The 21,072-nt window shown below is 43.7% G+C and overlaps 1 protein-coding gene across 11 annotated transcripts in view; it reads right to left on the bottom strand.

Annotated features, from left to right (window-relative positions):
• Ankrd44 (ankyrin repeat domain 44) overlaps nucleotides 1-21,072 on the bottom strand; it is a 340,447-nt gene that overhangs the window by 122,883 nt on the left and 196,492 nt on the right. For all 11 annotated transcript variants that reach the window (XM_045147141.1, XM_045147142.1, XM_045147139.1 and 8 more), the window contains exons 5-8: nucleotides 12,438-12,638; nucleotides 12,001-12,088; nucleotides 8,987-9,129; nucleotides 7,355-7,567 (exon numbers count right to left, since the gene is read on the bottom strand). In XM_045147141.1, coding sequence (XP_045003076.1) covers nucleotides 7,355-7,567; nucleotides 8,987-9,129; nucleotides 12,001-12,088; nucleotides 12,438-12,638 — 645 coding nt within the window. The remainder of the gene's footprint in view (nucleotides 1-7,354; nucleotides 7,568-8,986; nucleotides 9,130-12,000; nucleotides 12,089-12,437; nucleotides 12,639-21,072) is intronic.

The raw sequence follows: 21,072 nt of genomic DNA, 5'->3' as shown, positions 1-21,072 counted from the left end.
CAAAACATAAATGACCTCCCAAGTTACCGCATCATATCACATCTTAAAGGAGCTAAGAGTAGTAACCATCTAAAATGCTTTTCCCTTCTGTGGTCTACTGACAAAGGAAGTCTCCTTTGGTATTCTTTTCAGCTTTTAAAGCAAACGATGTGCGCAGTCCTGTTGACCTGCAGCTGGCTAACACAACGAGGGCGACTCTCAACACTAGCAGGACCCCCGCCCCACTCCCTACACGCTGCTTCCGCAGAAAGCACGCTCTCTTCATTCACCCAACTTTCAGCATCATAAGATGAAGCCATGTCGCTGTTCTAAGGATCATCTGGAAATTACTAAGTTTATACACGACTCACTCACGACAAAAATCATGGAGCTTCCTAAAACAGATTAAGCCAAAATACAGACACCGTACAGAAACTGTACATTGAGTGTTACCATACCAAAGGCCAAAGTCCTACCCAGAAAATTAAGAAATAAAAATACCTTCTGAAAAAGAGCCCTGAAGAAAATATCACTTAGGAGTAAAAATACAGATTGTCTCCAGCTTCCAGTGGGTCCATTGGACAATTGTGATTTTTTTTTTGTCTTGTTTTTGTTTTGTTTGTTTGTTTTTGAGGTAAAGTCTCACTTTCTAGTCCAGACTGACCTAGAATTCACAATGCAGTCTCAGGGTGGCCTCAAACTCACAGCAATCCATGTACCTCTGCCTCCTGAGCGCTGGGATTAAAGGTGTGTGTCACTGCGCCTGGCTTCCATTTGACAGTTTTTGACTGTATGATGATGCACAAGTAACTCACACTGAGAAGAAACTATTCTTCAAAATTTGACTTTTTACACTTTTCCAGGTATGAAGCATGGCATGAAACTCTCCTGCACTGTGGGATGGCAGTGATAAGTAGCAGCTCCAGGCGGTCCTGCAAATATGACAGCACCCAATTGGCACCCTATAGTGAACTGTTGGCTAAACTGTGATGTTCCACAGGGTAGGTGTGCTAAAAGCATTATGAATTTATAATGGGTTTGCAGGGACAACATTTCATTGCAAGATGAGGAATGCCTATATATTCATTCAAGGATTTTTAAAATTCATGTCACTATTATTATTAATTGGGTGTTTTGTGTTTTTTCTTCGGTTTTTCAAGGTAGGGTCTTGCTCTAGCCCAGGCTGACCTGGAATCCACTATGTAGTCTCAGGCTGGTAGTGATCCTCCTACCTCTTCCTTTGAGGGCTAGGATTAAAGGCATGTGCCACCACACCCAGCACTATTATCTTCTTAAATTTCAGGAGAAATGTTTAAGTCTGAGATTTCACACATTCATATTCATTAGTCTGGTAAAATTTAAATGCTTAGGCTTTAAATAATTTTTTTTTTCCAGGTAAGGTCTCACTCTAACCCAGACTGAACTAGAATTTACTCTGTAGTTCCAGATTGGCCTCAAACTCATAGTGATCCTCCTACATCTGCCTTCCCAGTGCTGGGATTAAGGCATGCACCACCATGCTTAGCGCTAAATAACATATTTTTTAAAAAACCACAGTGGAAAGCAAATAATCATTGAAATAAGTATCTTTTAGGATGGACCCAGCCAGGCATGTCTCCTCCCAGGGCTCTTATTAGCACTATGATTCTGTGCTCTAACCTACACTTACTGAATTGAGCAGTTTTTTAAAAAATTTATTTGCATGTGAACACATCAGGGTCTCTTGTTGCTGCAAATGAATGCCAGAGGCTTGCACCATGTTTTGGGTCTGGGTTTATGTGGATGTTGGGGAATTGAACTCATGCCAATAGGCTTTGCAAACAATAGCCTCTAACTGCTGAGCCATCTCCCCAATCCCTGAATTGGAACTGGGACAAGGGCACCCCCATTTCTGACTTACATAGTACACTCATTTAAGATTCCTTCTTTTAGAATATGGGCTTTAGCAGGAGAACTGTTATTACATTCTGTAGGTCTACTCCTTAGAAAAGATGAAACTAGTTATACAAAGTCTGAGCCAAAAGAAGAGTTGATCAGAGTGGTAACAACATCCTAATTGGAAAAAAAAAAAAAAAAGTACTATTATAGTTAAAGCTCTTAAGCAGATGGGGGGATAACGGGATCCATTTAATGTGAATATAAATATAATATGAACCAGAAAATATTGAGGAGAATGAAAATAAGCATGATAGCATATTAAAAATAATAGTTTTGAGGAAAAGGAGAAGTGATCAAGAGAGTGAGGGCACAGCATGGCCCCTGACTTTGAGACACAGGGAAAGGGCCTCTAAATGCCATCCACATCTAGAGCATTGTCCACACTGGGGACAGTCTAAATGACCAACATACCTGGGAACCACTTTGGAAGGATTTACAACACACTCTTCCAATAAGAGGGTTAGTGTAGACAGTCCAAGACTCCAAGGAGACCAGAGTAAGAATTTCGGAATTGACATGCACTTGTCCCTAGGTGGTGCTGTTTCTTTAACTTTTGCTCTAGTATTTCCTCTTAAATTTAACATAAAAACATAAGTAATTATGATTTAATTAAATATATAAAAAGCTATAAATACTTCAGTGTTTAGGCAATATCCTCATAAATATTTAGGAAGCACTTTCCCACATGTAGAAAGAAAGCTTAAAGGATTTACCAAGAAGTACCCACTTGGTAGCTATCTAAAGTGCAGGCTGAAAGCCAAAGCAGAGTTCGCTGGTTTCTACAGCATGGAGTCTGCAAAGCCCGTCTTGTTTGGGAGACAGCAGGCACCCCACTCTTCTCTCTGACAGTGTTTGGGTCTCTGGTAAAGGTACAAATGAGCAGAGGTGACCAGGAGTGGAAGGCAAAGGCTGCCGATGTGATGGGGATGATGCTTACTGCAGATCTGCCTTACAGGCCTTTGTCTGCGTTCATCTCCTGATGAGGGTAACCATAACTAACTTCTCATAGGGTACCGGGGGCAGAGGGGGGGATGGTAGAGGAAGAACTAAGAGTACCTTGGTGGCCAGTGGGGGCAGGTTGCCTACATTGTGTGGATGTAGAGGGAACTAAATGCTTTTAAAAGCCATTGAAACCCAACAAGGCTTAGCCTTTAAAAATAGGGTCTTTAAAGAATGGGTTCAGAGGAGAGGGGATATATGAGGGCACATGAGGGGAATGGGACCAACATGTGATTTTTCCATACATAAAGCTCACAATTAGTTTTCTTTTAATTTTTAAAAAAATATTTTATTTATATTTATTTATTTGAGAGAGAGAGAGAAAGAGGCAGATAGAGAGAGAGAGGATGGGCATGGCAGGGCTTCTAGCCTCTGCAAATGAACTCCAGACACATGAGCCACCATGTACATAGTTACTGGGGAATTGAACCTGGGTCCTTAGGCTTTGCAGGCAAGCACCTTAACAGCTAAGCCATTTCTCTAGCCCTTTAAATAATTTATATTTTTAAAAAAGGAAGAGAAACTAGAAAGAAGGAATTCTGTGGAGGGGGATTTGGAATGGGGAAAGGGAAGGTGGTGAGAAGAGACTATTATCATGTTATTTTGTCTACATATATGGAAGATGTCAATAAAAAGTTAAAAAAATAAGCTTGTGATGCCACAGAACATACACTTTGGTCCATAGCAGAGAAGAAAAATCACATATTTTTCTAGCTTACAAATCACAAGTGACTCTTCAATGGATTATGAAATATAATGTCTCTACTTCTTTATCAAAATTAAACTAGAATCCAGGTGTTCTGGCGCACACCTTTGATCCCACACTCAAGAGGCAGAGGTAGTAGAATCACTGTGAGTTCGAGGCCAGCCTGGGACTACAAGGTGAGTTTCATGTTTCAAGTTAGCCTGGACTACAGTGACACCATACCTCAAGTAATAATAATGATAACAACAACCTAGTAGGGCTGAGGAGATGACTCAATCAGTTAGGTGTTTGCCATGATACATGAGGACCTGAGTTCAGATTTCCAACTCCATGTAAAAAGTTGAGCAGGGTGGCCCTTGCCTGCAACCCCATCACTGTCAAGGAGAGAGAGGCCAATCCCCAGTTGCTAATCTAGCTGAACAGTGAGCTCCGGGTTCAGCGAGAGACCCTGTCTCCAAAAGCAGGTGGAGAGCGACTAAAGAAGACACTCGACGTCAACCTCTATGCTCCACGTTCACGCCCACACAAATGCATGCACACTAGCGCACACATAAGCCCCCCACGCACATGTGCACACACTACACACAGACACAGAAACAAAGCTGTGGCTAGGGAGGTGGCTCAGTGGTTAAGGGCACTTGCTTCTGAAGGCTGCCAGCCAGGGTTCGAATCCCCAGTGTTCATGTAAAGCTGGACCCAAAGTGGCACGTGTGTCTGACATTCATTTGCAGCAACAGGACAGCCTGGAGTGACCGAACACACATATTAATTAACTAATTGAAAAATTAAACTTACAGCAAAAAACCAAAGAGGGGGCCATGAACAACCTAAGTAAATGAAGGACTCTAAGCAGCACAGAGAACACATCTCCCCCTCCTCTCCCATCTTGCTATTGTTCGTGAAGATGTCCAGTGAGAACAAAGGAAAGCCAAGTAAACAGTGGGTGGGCGCTGGCTGCATTTCAACATGCTGTTTCCCTCAAACTTTACAAAATCTAAACAGATATAACTTATCTAGTATCTATCTACAAACATTTTCAAAATCCAGGAGCAATATGGCACAGAGAGATAACAACTTTAATTAGAAAGCTTACTCCTCAGTCAGACAGGATGGCTCTACGGAAGTGCCGGGTGATGGATACACATGGGGTGGGATCGAGAAGGAGGGAGTTACGCAATCAGAGCAGATAGGGATGGAGGAAATGAAAGGAGTCCCAGGAAGAAGGCTAGATAGGCGCCGACACATCCTTTACACTGAATAGATACACATCCCTCTGATTTGAAAATGGTGTTTCTGGCATTCTAGATATTATGAGCAGTCCATAAAAATTTATATATCAAAATCAAGTAAATATGCTTGTTCTGGTCCATTTTGTAGGAAACAGGATAAGGCTGACATAAACCAATGTAACAAACAAAGCTGAAATCCCTCTCTGAACTGGCCACAGATCAGCTAATGGGAAGAAATAGGTAGGTGGGTCAGAAAGTGGTGTTTTATGGAGCTGAGGACTAGGGAGATGGCTCGGAGGTTAAAGGTGCTTGCTTCCAAAGTGCGCCAGCTCAGGTTCAATCCACCAGCCCCCACCAAAAAGCCAGATACAAAAAGTGGAGCACATGCCTGGTATTTGCAGGTAAGTGACCATGATGGGCCCATGTGCATGCACATACATTCACACACACATATGCAAATTGATAAACAAAAACACTTTAAAAGACAGTGGCCTTTTAGCTCTGGGCATAGGCCATACTGAGAAGCATCAGGGGTGTGTTTTGCAAAAGACTGAAGAGATCAAACTGTTAGCTAATTAAGTTGAGGATCAAAAAGACAGTGTCTTTAACTTTAATCATTTCCCTGTCTTTGAAGAATCCACAGATGGTCCTTGCTTATGAAGATGACAAGACCACAGTCCAAGAGACACTGATGGCTTGGTCACATGTGTGCTTCTTGCTCCCCCGGTCACTAGACTCTGGGACTTCAACCCCTCACAAAGACTCTTTTTCATGCTGGCTTACATCTCCTTGGTCTCTCTCAAGCCCCCAATGACCTTCCCCCTTACCCCTTCCTGGGACTCTGGAATGGGCTCAACTTACAGAATGTGGGCTTCTGAAATGCTCTTCGTTAACTCTACTTTTCTCTTCTGCCTGCCTTGCACCTTTACGAAGACACTACACTTGAGTCCTTTTCCTTCTCTGATGTTTCCCATGCCTTTCTCTAGCTCCTTCTCCTCCTCTTCCCTCCCCCCTCCTCCTCCTCTTCCTAACAGTGAAGGGCTCCTGAGATCCGCCCTCCCTTTCCGTAATCATACTATTAGGCATACTCTCCTTGGGCGACATTTTCTTTTTCCATTGCTCTTTTCCGATCCTCCACTGCTCTTCTGTACTCGAGTATCACGATTTCCACTGTGGGGTTCTCAGGCTGACTGTACCAAAGGTCCAAAGTCAGCTTCTGCACAGCTAAATTCAACTTACTGCCTAAGCCTGCTCTTCCGTTTGGCCTTCCTTTTTCAAAAAATAATGTATTTATTTATTTATTTACTTGTGTCTTCATGTATATATGATAAGTACATACCTATGTATGTAGAGGGGTGTGCATACCAGCTTCACATGGGCACTGGGGAAATGAACTCATGTTGGCAGGCTTGGCAGGCAAAGTCCTTTCACGGCTGAGCCAGCTCCCCAGCACCCGATAGCTCTTTGCGTGAATATGAACAGTGTCCACCAAGCACTTACCACGTGGTACACTTCGTTCTCTGCAATTTCAGAGCAACAACTGCGTGAAATCTTCACAACAGGCCCACGAACATCCTATTGTTACCCCAACTTTACAAATCAAAGAACTGAGACTGGCAGACAGGTCACTACTAGTTAGCTACTCAAAGTCAAGGCCAGGAGAGGCATGTAGGCAGCCCAGCCCCAGAACTTAACGCTTACACTCAGTCTGTGGCGTCGCCTCCCTTCCCCAGGTTTCAATCCTCACCCTCATCTTCAGCTCGTCGCTACGCTGATTTTCGTTCTGCAAAACCGTGTCCCCTCAGTGGGCTCCTCCTCACCTCCCATCCCTCTTACTTCTCAAGACCAGCACGCTAACGAGGATCTCATCTACTTTGCAAAGCTCCCTGCTGCTCCTCAGCACTCATCACCTTCTCCTGCCCCATAATTATCTGGGTGTGTGCATCTCCTTGCCATAGTGCAATTTCTGTGAGGACAGAGATCACTTCTCATCTCATTCACTGCCCAACAGGGCACCAGGCAGTTCTTGGTCAGCTCCCATGCTAAGGGCAGGTTCATTAGCACAGCCTGACGCCATGTCACTGGAGCCGCTGTGTGCAGCTTGCTCTAAGGAGAAGCACTTGAGGGCCACGCTGAGGTTAGAAGCCATCATTATTTAGCCTTCCTTCAAATGCTCAGCAGCTCTGCCTGGTCCACTAAACACAGGTCTCTGCATCCAAATCTGGGCTGCGTCAGTACCCTCATGATCCAGCATTGCCCCTTGAGCAGTTACTCAGCCACCAAGGGCACAGGTTGCAGCCCTGGTTCCTTCTCACTGGTACCTCCACACAGACAGAAGCATTCCAGTTAGTTCTGTGGCATCTCGCTCCGGGATAGGCCCATGTGAGACAAGGTGCTTCCAACTCACAAAACCACCGTGGGATTTTCAGCGGTTAGTTTTGCTTCAACGGAGTCTCCCGTGCAAAGGTGTTTAATGCAGAGAGACTGAGAGTGTCCGTCCTACCTGAATGTTCACATCAGCCCCGTTGTTTACCAGTAACTCCAGACACAAAGCCCCGTGCGTGGAGGCAGCCGCAAAGTGCAGCGGGGTGAAGCCGTTGTTGTTGGGCTGGTTCACGTTAGCGCCGTAGTCAACGAGCTCGTTCACGACCGCATCCTGCCCGTTGTAGCAGGCTATGTGCAGCGCCGTGTTCCCGTAGACATTGATCTCGTCAATCTGCAAAGAGTGCAGCACGGGGCCACTAAAATCACTGCAGACAATTTACCCCCCCCCCCAAAAAAAAGGCTAATGGCTTTGGCGAGAGAAAGGAAATAGCCCTCCATCAATGTGATTATCCAGCGCTGACTCCCACCCCAGCAGGTTATCCAGGGAATGCTAGCTTCCCCAGGGTAAAGGCAGCAACACTGAACATGCCAAAAAGTGACTGAGGGGCTGGAGAGATGGCATAGCGGTTAAGCGCTTGCCTGTGAAGCCTAAGGACCCCGGTTCGAGGCTCGGTTCCCCAGGTCCCACGTTAGCCAGATGCACAAGGGGGCGCTCGCGTCTGGAGTTCGTTTGCAGAGGCTGGAAGCCCTGGCGCGCCCATTCTCTCTCTCTCCCTCTATCTGCCTCTTTTTCTCTCTGTCACTCTCAAATAATCAAATAAATAAATAAATAAATCTTTAAAAGGTAAATTTATTAAAAAAAAAGTGACTGAGGAGGAGGAAGGTCGAGGTATCATCCTGTGTGCTGGGGTGGGGCTGGGGGAAGGTTCTGGCTGGAGAAAAGAGTGGAAGGTGAAAGTCTCGTGGGTTCAGTGACTGTAAAGACAAAGGACGGGGGATGGACAGAGAGGCCAGTGTGGATCCTGCCCACACAAGCCAGGCTCTGTCCCGCTCAGGTTTCACTCCGGAGCCCGACAGCTCACCAGCCTGAGCTGGAAGCAGAGCCGAGCTTCTGTCTGGAGGTGCGTTTTTCAGTCCATGGCTCCCTGTTGCTGTCTGAGCCCGCCTCTGGGGGCTAAATGCCAGCCTCAGGTCAGTACAGAGCTTGGTTTCCCTCACAGTTTCTGACTGCTGCTCCTAGCTAAAGGACAGAGGGACAGGCCAACAGTTCCAGCTCAGCATCAGATGCGTCCACTGTTCATTCCTGCCGTCCATTCATTTGTTCCTGCTGTCAGCCATCTGAGGGGTCCCTGGCCAGTCTTTTTAAATTACCTGATTTAGCCGGGCGTGGTGGCGCACACCTTTAATTCCAGCACTCAGGAGGTAGAGGTAGAAGGGCTGCTGTGAGTTCGAGGCCAGCCTGAGACTACATAATGAAGTCCAGGTCAGCCTGGGCTAGAGTGAGACCCTACCTCCAAAAACCAAAATAAATAAATAAATAAAATAAAACTGCCTGGCTAGCACATATTATGTACACTATGTTTACATATGTCTCTATTTTGGATATGCTTAGTTTATTTCTGCTACCAAGTCTATGTCCCCATGGCTCTTGTCAGTTCACATAAACTCAAAAAGATAATATGCCAGGAAATATGTTTGTTTGTTTGTTTGTTTTTCTCTCCTTGAATTAAAATATAGACAGGATTTAGTCTCAAAGGAGAGAAAACCCATGGCCACACCGGCCAGGAGAGTCACACTCACCACAGCTTACCTCTACTCCCAGATTCAGCAGATGCTTGACAACATTGATCTGCCCGTTGGAGGCCGCAGCATGCAGAGGGGTGTATCCCTTCTTATCCTTGCAGGTAACTTCCGCACCATGTTTAATGAGCAATGCCACAACGTCCAGGTGGCCTTGACAAACACAGCAGCAAAAACATAATTAACCTTTACAAGACAACCCGACAATTCATTGCACCTAAATTATCACTACTAGCTTTGATTCCTGCCAGTATTTTGCTGAGCTATTTTAAAAGCTGCCTCGTAGAAACTATTCAACAGAGATTTATTGAGTACCTCTATATGCTAGATGCTACGTAAATGTGATGGGGAAGAAAAGATGATTCATTTGAAAGATTTCAAGTAGCTATAGCAAAGATGAGACCTGTCACCATGACGGCAAAGGACCAGGTTCTGACACTATGTTAGTACCATAGACTTTGAAAAGTTGTGTTCAAGAAGCCAGGATTTAAGGTGCATGCCTTTAATTCCAGCACTCAGAAAGCTGAGGTATGAGGATTACTATGAGTTCAAGGCCAGCCTGAACTGCTAAGTAAGCCCCAAGTCAGCGTGGGCTAGAGTAAGACCCTACCTTAACAAACAAACAAACAAACAAAAGTTGTGTTCAAGTTGGGTGGGGTGGCACATGCCTGTAATTAATACCAGTGTTCAGGAGGCTAAAGCAGGTATGAAAGTTTAATACCAGCCTGGGAAACCAAGCAAACTTTCTCAAAATAAAACAAAACAAAGGAATAAATAAAAAGGTTGTGTCAAAACAAAAGTAAGGGACAAGGGAGATGGCTCAGCAGTCAAAGGTAGTTGCTTACAAGCCTGTCAACTGGAGTTCCATCCTCACTAGCACCCACGTAAAGCCAGGCCAAGTAGCACACATCTGCAATCTCACTGCACTTATGGAAATGGCACCCAGAGTCAGAAGAATCTGGAAGCCCCCCAACCTGAAACTACATAGTAAATTCCAGGTCAGCCTGGCCTAGAGCAAGACCCTACCTCGGAAACAAAAATAGGAGGAAGAAGACAGGGTTCAGCTGTAGTGCGAGGGGACTAAACAGGGTGATGGAGGTATACAACATATACATATATGTATGAAATTGTCAAAAACTAAAAAAAAAAATTAAAAGAGTTTAAGCCCCAAATTCTTTGAGTATCTCAGTGGATGCATTGCCTAAACCTATGTTTTATGGCAAAGATTCATTGGGACCTTGAAGACATCTAATTGGCTCAAATGTCCAAGATATTAAAAAAGAAGAAGAAGGAAGAGAAGGAGAAGGGGAAGGGGAAGGGGAAGAGGAAGAAGAAGAAGAAGAAGGAGGAGGAGGAGTAGGAGGAGGAGGAGGGACAGGCATGGCGGTGCATGCCTGTAATTCTAGCACTTGGGAGGCAGAGGTAGAAGGATCGCCATGATTTCAAGGCCGCCCTAAGACTACATAGTGAATTCCATGCTAGCTTAGGCTAGAGTAAGACCCTACCTCGAAAAACCAAAAAAAAAAAAAAAAAAAAGCGCCACATACCTATAATACCAGTACATCGGAGGTGGAGGCAAGAGAATCAAGAGTTTAAATAAGAATATCTTCAGCTACATAGTTTAAGGCCAGTATGGGCTACATAAAAACCTTGTCTCAAATAAACAAAAAAATGATGTTTCATACCTTCCCTAGCATTCTTTTTCTCCCTCACAACTAATGTTAATTTTCAAAATTAGATACAAGGCATGTTATATTTGTTAGATGGATTCAAAAAGGCAAAATGTGTTAAAAGAAAACCAAAATAATCCTAATCACTAATTCCTAATCAACTACTATTTCAGTATATATATTTTCCAATTTATTCTATAGATTTTTACAGAAATGAGGTCACATCATTCATATTTCTTCCTGATGTTCCTCCCCTTAGTATAACGCATAGTCTGATCTAATATAATAAATATGCACAGACATCACCACTGTCATATCTTGCAATGAAGACCTTCTGGAATTTATCCAAATGATATCCCGTGGGTGGGCATGCAGCTCGTGTGCAACGTGGGGCTGATAGAATGCTATCTTCTTCTGGAAGTGCACGATGCTCTCCAATTATAAATGCAACAGGAAAATCTTAGTTCTTTATTCCCCATGTCTACGCTGAGGATAAACCGTGAGGTCTATCATTTGTCTATGGTTTTTATGTCAACCAAAGGATAGAAGGGTGCAGCTCTGTCCTCGGTGCAGCAGGTTCCACAGTGATACCATTGCTTCCAGCTGCAAAACAGCCAAGGGGTTTCCTCCCTTCCTTCCCCTTTTTTTCCTTTCAAAATTGGTTATAAATAAAAAGACAAATGGCAGTCACACCCTTGCTTTGCTAGGCAGACCTCCTTCTGTTTTAAACACCCTATGTGCTGCCATGGCAAGTTAAAAGAGGCAGTGTGGGCTGGAGAGATGGCTTAGCAGTTAATCGCTTGCCTGTGAAGCCTAAGGACCCCGGTTCAAGGCTCGGTTCCCCAGGTCCTACGTTAGCCAGATGCACAAGGGGGCACACGCGTCTGGAGTTCATTTGCAGAGGCTGGAGGCCCTGGCGCACCCATTCTCTCTCTCTCCCTCTATCTGTCTTTCTCTCTGTGTCTGTCACTCTCAAATAAATAAATAAATAAAAATTCAAAAAAAAAGAGGCAGTGTGAGGCTTTCCGACCCAGAGTGAGGTATGCTCTGCTAGGTCCAGGCCATGATTCTTCATCCTCTTTCCAGCATAAATAAACCCCTGACAAGGCAACTGCCCAAGTAGAACACTCTATGTGTGCCAAGAAAATGGGCCAAATCTGCAACACCAAGCTAGAAGTCAGTCTTGCCCAAGAGGACACCAAGAAACCTGCAAGATCATCTGCTTGTTTTTGTTTCTTTGTTGGCTTGCCTGTGGTGGTGGGGATCAAACCCAGGACCTTACGCATGCTAAGCAAGTGCTCTACCACTCAGCTAAGGTCCCTTACACTTTGCTTACCACACACAGGATCCTTACCCATATATGCTGCCCAGTGGAGGGCCCGTCGGTCCTTCTTGTCAAATGCATTGATGTTTGCCCCTTTGGTCAAAAGTAAATGGACCATCTGAAAGAAAACCAACAATGAAATCAAGGGTTCCCTCTATAATGAGGCTCCTGACTGCCTGCAGGTGATCTGAACCAAATAAACATCAACCACAAAAATGAGTCAGGGATCTGCAGAAGTAGATGATGTTGCAGCAGGGCCCTGTGGCATGTGTCCAAGGAGAAGACTGAAATGACAGGCTACTTTTTAAAATTCACTATGGCTCTAAATTTAAGAATGGGCAGAATTACCCAAGCGATGTTCCAGTATTATCCTCACATTCTCTAAAACTCTAAGAAATCAAATGGATTCTGCTTGTGGCCAAGAGGGACTGAGCGGAGCGTTGGTTCCCGGCGATGAGAGCGCTCACCTCTACATGGCCGTTCAGGGCCGCGTGGTGCAGGGCTGTGCGCCCACCTCGGTCCGAGACGTTGACGCTGCTCAGTAGCGGGATGATCACTTCTGCGCACTTGACGGCCTTATTGGCCGCTGCCACGTGGAGGGGGGTCTGCCAGTTCTTGTCCCTCGCATTGACATCGGCCGAGTGCTTGATCAATACTTGCACCGCTTCCTACAACATAGCAGCGTGGGCAGAGGTCAGTGACAGGCGCTCACAGCCACAGGAGCGCAGGGAGAATGAAGGAGGGCCTCTCTCCTGGATCTGCCTCCCCACCCCCAGACAAGCCTGCCCGTGTGTGGTGGGTGTCAGAGAGTGGAACAGTTCACTTTCTCTTGCTTTGTCAAGCTAAGAGACCTGCCCAGCCCCCTGTAAAACTCAAATCAATCTTGTAAGGAGAGATTTCTTACAAGGTATTCTTGGGACAAATGAGAGCATATGTGCCATACTTGGGGAAAATATCCATGGAAAAAAAGTCCACAAAAGATCACCTAAAGGTAGAGGTATTTGTTGATAACTTTCTAAAGCCTATCATACACATGTGGATTAATTTATGAGTCTTGGCTCTAAATGACATGTAACACGCAACCTTCCATCTTATGTGAGTGAGATGCCGTCTTAGCTTGGAGCTATGAAACGTTTCCATCTTCTCCAACCTTTTCCATTACAATGGGTAACTGGTTAGTTGGTTGGATCGGTTGGGCTGTTTGAGATAGGGCAGCACTAAGTTATCCAGACTGGCCTGGATCTCACTATGTAACCTGCCAGCAAAGCCAAAGGACCCAGGTTCAATTTCCCAATACCCATGTAAAGCCAGATGCACAAGATGGCACATGCATTTGGAGTTTGCAGTGGCTAGAGGCCCTGGTGTACCCTTTCTGCCTCTTTCTCTCACTCTGTCTCTCAAATAAATAAAAAAAAATATTTTAAAAATATTATCTAAAGCCAGTCATGTTGGTGCATGCTTTTAATCCCAGCACTCAGGAGGCAGAAATAGGAGGATCGCTGTGAGTTCAAGGCCACCCTGAGACTACATAGTGAAGTACAGGTGAGCCTGGGCTAGACAGAGACCCTACAACAAAAAGTCAAAAAAAATTACTTAAAACCAAATTCCTGGACTGAACAGATAGCCCAGTGGTTGAAGCACTTGCCTGCAAAGCCTAATGACCCAGGTTCAATTTCCCAGACCCACATAGAGCTAGATGCCCAAAGTGGTATATGCATGTGGAGTTCATTTGCAGTGCCTGAAGGCCCTGGTGTGCCCATTCTCTGTTTGTTTCTCTTCTCTCTACCTCTCTCTGCTTGCAAATAAAGAAATAAAAGGTGGTTAAAACCAAATGCTCTTTTAAGTAAGACTGCTGCTACTGTGAGACTTGGTGGACTCCATGTTAAGCAAGGCCCTTGGCTCTGCAGTGAAAGGTCAACAGTGAACCTGAATGGTAATGTACAGGTCTGCAGAGTGCTTTTGTTTTTTAGGCATGTACCATCACACCTGGCTTTTTGTTTGTTTATATTTATTTATTTATTTATTTATTTATTTATTGAGAGTGACAGACGGAGACAGAAAGAGGCAGAGAGGGAGAGAGAATGGGCACACTAGGGTCTTCAGCCACTGCAAACGAACTCCAGATGCATGTGCCCCCTTGTGCATCTGGCTAAGGTGGTCCCTGGGGAATTGAGCCTCGAACCGGGGTCCTTAGGCTTCACAGGCAAGCGCTTAACCTCTAAGCCATCAGTCAAGCCACAGAGTTCTATATCGCGAGTAAACTGCACTCGGAGTACCCCAGGAAAGAGTGGGTGAGGACAGAAGAGATCACATGAGCCAGGGTGAGAGGCACATCAGCAGCCTGACAGAAAACTGAGAGGAAGGATGCATGAAGGCTTGGAGGCCAGGTGTCCAACCATTTAAATCTTCCCAATTCTTTGAAAGCACTTTGAATATTAGACTTTTCATAGGGCAGGGCATGTAGTTCCAACACAATTATGTCTGTTTAAAGCCAAGATGATTGAGACTGACATCTGAATTACTCTTCAACGCTAAGTAAAAGAAACAGTTCTCCTTCATTATCAGGAAGAAAGAAACAAGGACTGGATGGCGTCTCTAATCTCTTCTTTGGGAACTCTACACAGCTGTCGTCTGAAAATGTCATTACAGCAGCCTTTCATACCGATGCTCTCTGACAGCTCAAGGACACCTTAAAGAGGATTCATGTACTCTCCTGCTTTTGCACAATGTTTTAACTTTGCCATTTTCCATTCTCATTTCTTTATCTGTTTCCATAATGACTCTCATACTTTCACCTTCCTAAACAGAAGAACTCTATCAAGAAATGTAGAGTGTGCAAAGGAGGAGCTCTGACCTTCCAGATATCACTTTTTAAGTCTTAAGATACAGTAGTTTACAGTGATTATGGGGCTGGGAATACAGCTCTGTGGTCAAGCATCTGTCTACTCTGCACAGGGCCCCCAGGATCACTCCCAATACTTTACAGGTGGAGGGAAATACGGGATTAAATTCACAGGCAAATAAAATGGAGGAGGTCTAGTGGTCTTCTGGGCTGACCTGGTCCTTTGCTAATCAACTTCATATCTGGGCAATATGGCTAACGTTCATGGTTACAACCTGTCAGCCTGGCTCACTCAGGTTGAAGTATTTCTAGTAAGCCAAAACTTACTCAGCTCATAGTCTCAGCCATAAGGACATCCAGATGTTAATTCTCCTTGGTGATTTACATTTAAAAATTTTATAGTTTTGACCTGCCAAATTGGTTTAATATATTGAATGGGAATTTAATATCATATTTGGCTCACACCAAAGCTTTGGTTAAAAAAGACTTGAAGGAACTCTTTTCCACTGTTGGATGAAATGAAAACTGGTGCAGCCATTGTGGAGATCAGTGAGGAGGTTCCCAAGACAGCTAAAAAGTAGATTTACCACATGATCCAACTATGGCACTCCTTGGCATATACCCTAAGGACTACACATTATTATAGAGATATTTGCTCATCTATGTTTATTGTTGCTCTATTCACAATAGGTACAAGGTGGAACCAGCCTAGATGCCCATCATCTGATAATGAAGATGTGGTACATTTACACAGTGGAGTTTTATTCAGCTGTAAAGAAAAATGAAATTACTGAGTGGCAGGGTGGTGGACTGGGAAAGATTATATTAAGTCTTGTAACCCAGGCTCAGTAAGTCAAATGCTGCATGTTCTCTGTCGTACATGAATCCTAGCTTCAGAGATGTGAGTTGGAGTAGAAGTCCAACGCTTGGGCCAAGAAGCTAGACAGGGGCCCCGAGAGCAAGAAAAGAGGAGGACATAAGGGGACAATGTAGTAGACCTGTCAGTAGAAGGACAAAACACTGGGGGTGAGATAGTCTGTGGGGGGTCAGGGGAGGCAATGGAAGAGAGCAGGGTGTGGGAGTAGGACTGATCACAATTAAAGATGTCATTAAAAAGCCATATGGAAACCATCTTCACTAGATAAGTTTTACATATATATACATATGAAGTAAAAAGTTGTAGCAGAAGTACCCCGTGGGAATGGATAATGCTGGCCTAGAAACTATACATTGTTATAAGAAAATTTCAGTGCCAGGGGTGGGATACCTGCCAGCAAGTTGTTGGCCGGGGAGGTCCCTGTTGCCCCCAAAACATTACAGGCTATTATTGCCAACGCTCTTGGTTGCCCACCAGACCTAGAGGGTAAGACCTTGTTGCTGGCGACACCACATGCTGGGCTGCAGGTCACTGAGAAGTCAAGCTGGAGTTGAGCTGGAAGCCTTCTCCCTACTGTGAGGATGCTGGAAAGATATACACAGTCTCTTGTGGGAGAAAGTCATCAATGTAATGAACCAGCAGTGGACCCTGCAAGCTTGATGGCTGGGCAGCTAGGCCAAATATACCAACTGGTACAATGGTTTCATGTCTGTTATGAGGGAAACCAAATGCTCTCTGATTGAATTTGAGGCCTGCTCTATGGAAGGGAATGCAAACCTAATCAGAAACCTATGGTTTAGGAGGTCGTAAGCTGTAGCAGGGAAATTACTATTGTTGTCTGGCTAAATGGATATATTATGTCCACTGAACTGCCCCATAAACATTAATGTTTGTGCCCATATATTAAGGATACTCTCACTTCTGGTTAGAGAAGCTTTTCTTTTCAAATGGCAGTGACCACTAGGAGACTGAAAATTTACCAGAGTGCTGAGAAGCAGTAACAGCAATGTACTCAGCACTGAGACATCTCTATCGCTCCCTCTAAGGCTCAAGGACTATTGTGCAAGAGATGATGGAAAGAACTTAAGAACTAGGCTGGGAAGATGGCTCAGTGGTTAAGGCACTTGCCTGCAAAGCTGATGACCTGGGTTCAATTCCCTAGTACCCACGTAAAGCCAGATGCAAATAAATAAATAAATAAATGAAAATACAAACTATTTTTAAAAAGAATTTAAGCTCCAAAATAAGGGAAGGGGTGCTTTGCAATACTGTCCTCCAGACAACAAAGTGGCCTTGATACTCATGACCCCACAGTGGCTGATGCTACCTACACAAGACCTGCATGATAGGAGAGGGAAAAATGATGACATCAAAATGGAAGAGACTAGTTAGAAAGAAGAAGGGATTCAGTTGAGGGGGACTTGGGAGGAGGGAAAAAAGAAAAGTTGTGGGAACACATTATAATCATGTTATATTGCCTATATGTTAGAGGTTATCAATGAAAACTTTAATAAAAAAAGACTTTTGGGCTGAGAGATGGCTTAGCAGTTAAGGTGTTTACCTGCAAAGCCAAAGGACCCAAGTTTGATTCCCCAGGACCCACATAAGCCAGATGCATAAGGCAGTGCACGTGTCTGGAGTTCATTTGCAGTGGCTAGAAGCCCTGGCGCCCCCATTCTCTCTCTCTCTCTCACTCTGTCTCTCATCTACCTGACTCTCTGTCTAAAATACATAAATAAATATAAAAATATTTTTAAAAGAAGACTTGCACTTTAAAACCACATTTTTATTTCTAAAAATTTAACCCTGGAAGCTCTTTAACTTGGTTTTTGAAAGGAGTGTTTTATGACTATTTAGGGAAGTAATAATTTTTTAATCAAAAAGTCTCTTTTGTTATTATTTCACGCACTGGCTAAAAATTAGCAGATAGAAATTTGCTTCAAAAAATCTACAAGGTAAAGTAGAAACTAACACAGCAGGTGAGAAGTCAAATACTTTCAGGATCAAGAAAAGATACTGCAATAAAGGCTTTCCCAATGATCTGTGGTGAAGGACTAGTATTTTAAAATTATCATATCAACTAGGCATTGTGGGACAGGTCTGCAATGCCAGCTCTTGAGAAGCTGAGGCAGGAGGATCACAAGTCAAAGACCAACCGAAACTATACAGCAGACTCTGTCTTAAAGATTATAATTTTATGACTTTTGAAAACAAAATTGAAAATCGTTATAATAGTAAAGCACCAAAATACAAAGACTCAGAATTATTAACATCTGTTAGTGAAATTAGCATGTATGAAAATTTTCCTTTTGTTGGTTTTCTTTCGCTTGTTTGCTTTGTTTTTTGACATAGGCTTTCTATGTAGCATAGGCTGGCCTCCGCCTCTTGATTGCTAGGATTCAGACATACATCACAACATATAGCTATTAAATTATTTAAATTTTTCTCATGGTCTCTAATGTGTAGTTTTTTTGCTTCAATTTTTCAAGGTAGAGTCTCGCTCTAGCCCAGGCTGACCTGGAATTCACTATGGAGTCTCAGGGTGGCCTTTAACTCATGGTGATCCTCCTACCTCTGCCTCCCAAGTGCTGGCACTAAAGGTGTGCGCCACCACATCTGGCTGAATGTGTACTCTTATCATGACAGGTAAGACAGTAGCTCACAGGCTGGTGGCACTGATGTATACACACACTGCACAAGATGCACCTCCAAAACCTTTGTTTCTTTTTAAAATAAATAAACGCCAAGAAGGATCCTGCATTTCTCCTGAGTGCAGGCATCAGCCCCATTAACGTTCAGTCTTAGGACCGTGGGTAGGCTGTGTCGAATGGCATGCTGTGGCTAACGTACTACATGAGATGCAGACAGAAGGGAAGACTGTCCTGCATGTCTCGAATCAGAGATGACACCTGCAGTCACTTGATTTCCACTTTTTATGAGTTTCTTTTTAATTTTTTAAAATTACTTATTTATTTGGGAAAGAGAGAATGGACATGCCGGGGTCTCCAGCCACTACAAATGAACTCCAGACACATGTGTCAACTTGTACATCTGGCTTATGTGGGTCCTGGGGAATTGAACATGGGCCCTTTGGCTTTACAGGCAAGCACCTTAACAGCTAAGCCACTCCTCTAGCCCAAGTTGTTTTTCTTTAATAAAGGCCATTCTGACCTCATAGGAAGAAGTGTACACATACACTATAGCACATGAAAAAGTTGAGAAAACTAGAAAGCTGTGTCTTAAAAATTGTCACAATGACTATTAATTATGTTTTCACCCTCAAATGTGCACTGCACTTAAGTCAATCATAAATTATTCATGGAAAAGCAACGTTAACAACTATAAATAATTCTTGCTGACATTAGCAATTTCAAAGACTGTAAGTTATAAGTTGCTTTTACACCCAGATCTGGGTCTCACACAACTTTCCATATTCTCCACAAAGCATAGCAGGCGCCTTACACATAATGTATTTAATAAATATTGGTGGCATAAATATATTGGTATGATCATCATAAAAATCTGTAGCGCATGTTAATGGGACATGTACGGTAGTGTAGGCTGACATGCTGGACTCCGCTCTTAAGTCCTGAGGCTGTAAATGTTTTACTGTCATCATGTGGTGCTTTTATCCACATTGATTATAGCAACTTCATCTTCTGTAAGAATTGTACAAATTCATACTCAACCAATTTGTTCAATTAATGTTACTGTTCTTCCAGAGGTACCTATTACCAAACTCAACTTGCCTCCATTATTAAATTATCATTGATTTCTACTGAGAACTAGTAGTACAGCTGGAGTTGGGTGAAGACTGGGATTAGAGGGAATTCAAAGAGAACATTCACAAGATGCTATTTTTATTTTATTTATTTATTTTATTTTATTTTATTTTTATAGAGGTAGGGTCTCACTCTAGCCCAGGCTGACCTGGAATTCACTATGGAGTCTCAGGGTGGCCTCGAACTCACGGCGATCCTCCTACCTCTGCCTCCCGAGTGCTGGGATTAAAGGCGTGCGCCATCACACCTGGCTACAAGATGCTATTTTTAAATGTTAGGAAAGACAGACACAAAGATATTCCCTATCTTAAATCTCAGGACTCACAGAGTGACAGGCAGACCACATGCATCTGAATCCTCTTGTTAAGAAGCAGATTTCTAGGCCCAACAATCTCCTCCATCAGACTAGAACAATATGTCTACTAAGCACCCAGCTAACCATGGACACCAAGCCTGAGCATAACTGATCTACAGTCTAAGCTTGCTTTCTTCCCACTGCAGGTGACCCACATTCTCAACATAAACCTCTTCTTCTAGTTACAAAGATGATGACTTCAAGGAGGCAGTAACATTTTAGTCTTCCATGTAATTTTTGCCAATTCTCCTATCTAGTAGGATTTAACCCATAGTAATAGCAATGTTTTTAGAGAAAAGAGGAAAATATAAAAACCTAAGCTATAAAGAAAAGTATTTGTCCTGCTCAACTCTCTGGGGAAGCTCTTTGTTCTCATTTTTTTTAGGACTCGTGTCTACACAGAAGGCAAAGCCAGGTGTGTCATTGTGGTTGGAACAGTATCCAGAGGTTCATATGTCATCTGAGGGAAGCAGTGGAGCGTGGTGTGGAAGCAAGCGAGCAAGTGAGCAAGCTCCCTGGGCCTACTCCTCTCCACTCACTGGCTGTAACACCTTCTATTCCACACCTAACTTCTCTGAGGTCTTGGTTCCTCAGTCTTACCAATAATGCCAGTATCAGAGGGTGGCTCAGGCATAAACATGGAATGTTGCAGAGGTCCTTAGCATACTACCTAGAACACAATGTGTGCTTAATAAATGCTCAGAATGGCAACACTGAGGTAGACATAACATCCTCAATCCAGCACACTGACAACACAAGCACCCATTGTTTAACTTTTCTCACCCAAAGACAATCTCTAGAAGAAAGCAAAAAGTTCAGCAAATTCCTTTCGGAGCTACTCTTAGCTCATCTCAGCAGAAAGAACACAAACGAGACGTCACCATACTCATATGCAGGCCATGTTGGACCTGCTACCTGTCCCCAAGCACCTGGACCTCTGAGGCCACACTGTGTGCTCCCCTCTAAGCCCACAATACATAAACAAAGCCTTCCACCCAATGGGCAGAAGCATGTACTAAGCTTCCATAAGTATGTGTTATACTCTCTGGGCTTATATACATTTAATTAATAACACATTATGTACATTTAGCTCCTTTTCTCACAAGTAATCTTTTCCAAGAAAAAAAAATCCAAAGAAGCAACAAGAATAAGCCAAGCAGGGGAGACAATAGGAAGGGTTCACAACATCTCAGAATACTCTCTCTGGCAGCCTATGCCGTGCTCATCTCTAGAAAACAGCATTGCA

This window comes from Jaculus jaculus, chromosome 4, assembly GCF_020740685.1.
Source record: "Jaculus jaculus isolate mJacJac1 chromosome 4, mJacJac1.mat.Y.cur, whole genome shotgun sequence".
In the NCBI taxonomy this organism is placed as follows: domain Eukaryota; kingdom Metazoa; phylum Chordata; class Mammalia; order Rodentia; family Dipodidae; genus Jaculus; species Jaculus jaculus.
Note: the sequence above shows the minus strand (reverse complement) of the source record. Positions and strands in the feature narration are given on the sequence as shown.